The 2,712-nt window shown below is 29.7% G+C and overlaps 1 protein-coding gene across 1 annotated transcript; it reads left to right on the plus strand.

The window, feature by feature from the left end:
- LOC130960952 (cysteine proteinase inhibitor 1-like) lies at positions 1–436 on the plus strand. The gene has a single exon (XM_057886517.1). The coding sequence runs from the start codon at positions 47–49 to the stop codon at positions 356–358; it is 312 nt and encodes a 103-aa protein (XP_057742500.1). The 5' UTR covers positions 1–46; the 3' UTR covers positions 359–436.
- The last annotated feature ends 2,276 nt before the right edge of the window (positions 437–2,712 follow it).

Genomic DNA, 2,712 nt, shown 5'->3' on the forward strand with positions numbered 1-2,712 from the left:
ATGCTATGTTTTTTGCATCCTCTTTGTTCTCTGCATTACCGCCACCATGGCTTCCCATCAGGAAGCTTCAGGAGGACTAATCGGCAATGGTTTGAACCCAATAAAAAATCTCAACGACCCTCACGTGGTAGATATTGCTCAATTTGCTGTGACAGACTATAATAAGCAATCTGCTGCCCATCTCAAGTTGGTGAAGATCAACAACGGCTATACACAGGTGGTGTCTGGCGGCGTAAACTACAACTTCCTCCTGTTGACATTCGGTGGCCTCCCTGATAATAGGTACGAGGCCATTGTGTTTGAGAATAATTCTCAGAACTCGAGGAAGCTCATTTCCTTCCACCCTCTTCATGATTGATGCTTGATGCATGTATTTCCTACTATATTATTATTCTATATAATCATATCCTCGTTATGTAAAGTTCATGCTTTTTTATGGGAGTAAATAAATCGAAGATAATATATACTGAAATTTCATACTATGATTATGATTACGATTATGCTTTCTTTCCATATATTATCGTTATTATATCATGTTAATGATTCAGTGATTCACACACTGTCCTCTATAAATTAGAAGTGAAAACTTAATTGCCTTGAGTGAAAAAATTGATTCTGTCGGTTGTATATTTAGCTTTTTTAAAAAAGAAATAGTGGATGGATGTGTGAATACATTTAATAATTTTTAATTAGTCTTTTCTCTTTTTTGTTTTTTATTGGATGAATTTTTAAGATTAATTAGATTAGGATTAATTTATCATGAAATAATAGGATTTAGTTTATTATTTTTTTATACACAATGATCTAATACGGTTATATATATATATATATATATATATATATATATATATAGAGAGAGAGAGAGAGAGAGAGAGAGAGAGAGAGAGAGAGAGAGAGAGAGAGAGATCAGTTTATGCTTGTAATTTTGATGACTATGCCTGGCTATGTATAGAATTTGCAAATCAAGAAGCAAGTGGCTCGGTATTGACATATATGAATGCAAGTTTAACTCAGTGTAATCGCTTCTTAATTTGATTTAGGTAATAATTTTTATATATAGTCCTATTATGTATTTAAAAAATCAATTAATCAATTAATTATACGCGAGTCTAAATCACGCATTTTTTTTCCGCATTCCCTCTTTTCTATGTATATTTTTACTTTATTGTCGTTCTTGTTGTTATTGCATTTTTTCTCCTACTTCTTAAGGGAGTCCACGGTTACTCCTCCATCACTCATGTCTACGAGGCCATTGTATGGGAGAAACCTTAGCAGTTAGCAGAGTTTCAGGAGTCTCACTTCCTTAAGACTTGTTCATGCTTAATGCTTGATGCATGCCTCATGGATTTGGTATGTGTTACCTATTGTTAATATGATAAAAATGTTATTTAGACACTAAAATTAATCACTAAAATTAGTTACCAATATATTTGTATATAATTCATTTTTAATATATATTTATATTTTAATATATATTTTATACCTAGTATACACATAGCATAATCATTCTAACTATAGTAGTGCTTATCCTCTTCCAATAAAGTTTATGCTCTTGATGTGAGAGTACATAAATAAATTGGAAGTTTTTTTGAATAAGAATAGCATAACAAGAATACGAATAAATAAAAAAACGACAGCTAAACAATTAAGACTAATAAAATTATTAACTCACGAAACTGTCAAATTATAACATCAAACACGTATATTAAAGACAGTAAATGTCTAATAATAGTTATATCGGAGAGATGTAATAAAAGAAAAAAAGGAAAACTCAGCAGGTAACGAACACAATTTTTGATAGATCTCCTAATCTCACAAGTTCGTAATTAAGGTTTTAAAAACCGAACCACTCATTGAACCATTTTGATTACTGATTTATTAGTTTATTGGTCTAACTGGTTTAATATTAGTCTAACCAAAAAAAAATTTATAATAAAATAATAAATAAATTATTAATAAACTCCCTAAAACATAATTATAGCCTAATATGAACTTTAAAATATTTTTTAAATTCAAAGTACTACATCAACTATAATCTAATATAACTTTTGATCTCATCAATTATTAACAATTTATCACTCATTAGTCATTATATCACTATTGAACTCATTAAAATCATTACAAGAAATAGAAAAAAATTCATTGAATTAACAAAACCAATCATAAATATACGGTCATCTACAAATAAAAGCTTATGTTTTAGCATAATTTTAACAAAGATTAGAAATATTTTTAGCACACAGTATACTGATCACAATTTTAACAAGATTTTAGCATAATTTTAACAAAGCTTAACACATTTTTTTAGAGATTAACAAAGATTAACAACACACTAATAACTGAAACAGCAATTAAAACTTTAAAAATACAATAAACCAACAATCAAATAACAACTTTAAAATATAGCAAACCAACAAAAAACAAAAACTGTAACAAATCATTAAAAGTTAAAACAACAATCAAATAAGATCATAACTGAATAATTAATACAAAAAAGAACAAGAAGAAGAAAACGAAATCACCTTAGGTTGCTGCACGTTCTAAAATTTGAACAGAACAGTGAGAGGGAACTGGAGCTTTGAAACGCGACAGAGAAAGCTGAATGTGGGTTGAATAGCGGCAGAACTGAAGCTAAACAAAGGCTCCAACACGTGATGGGGAGATGGTGAAACAGAGGGATAAGCAGCTCTAATTGGAAGACAAGGGCCGGAG

The sequence above is a fragment of the Arachis stenosperma genome, chromosome 1, assembly GCF_014773155.1.
Source record: "Arachis stenosperma cultivar V10309 chromosome 1, arast.V10309.gnm1.PFL2, whole genome shotgun sequence".
NCBI classification, from domain to species: domain Eukaryota; kingdom Viridiplantae; phylum Streptophyta; class Magnoliopsida; order Fabales; family Fabaceae; genus Arachis; species Arachis stenosperma.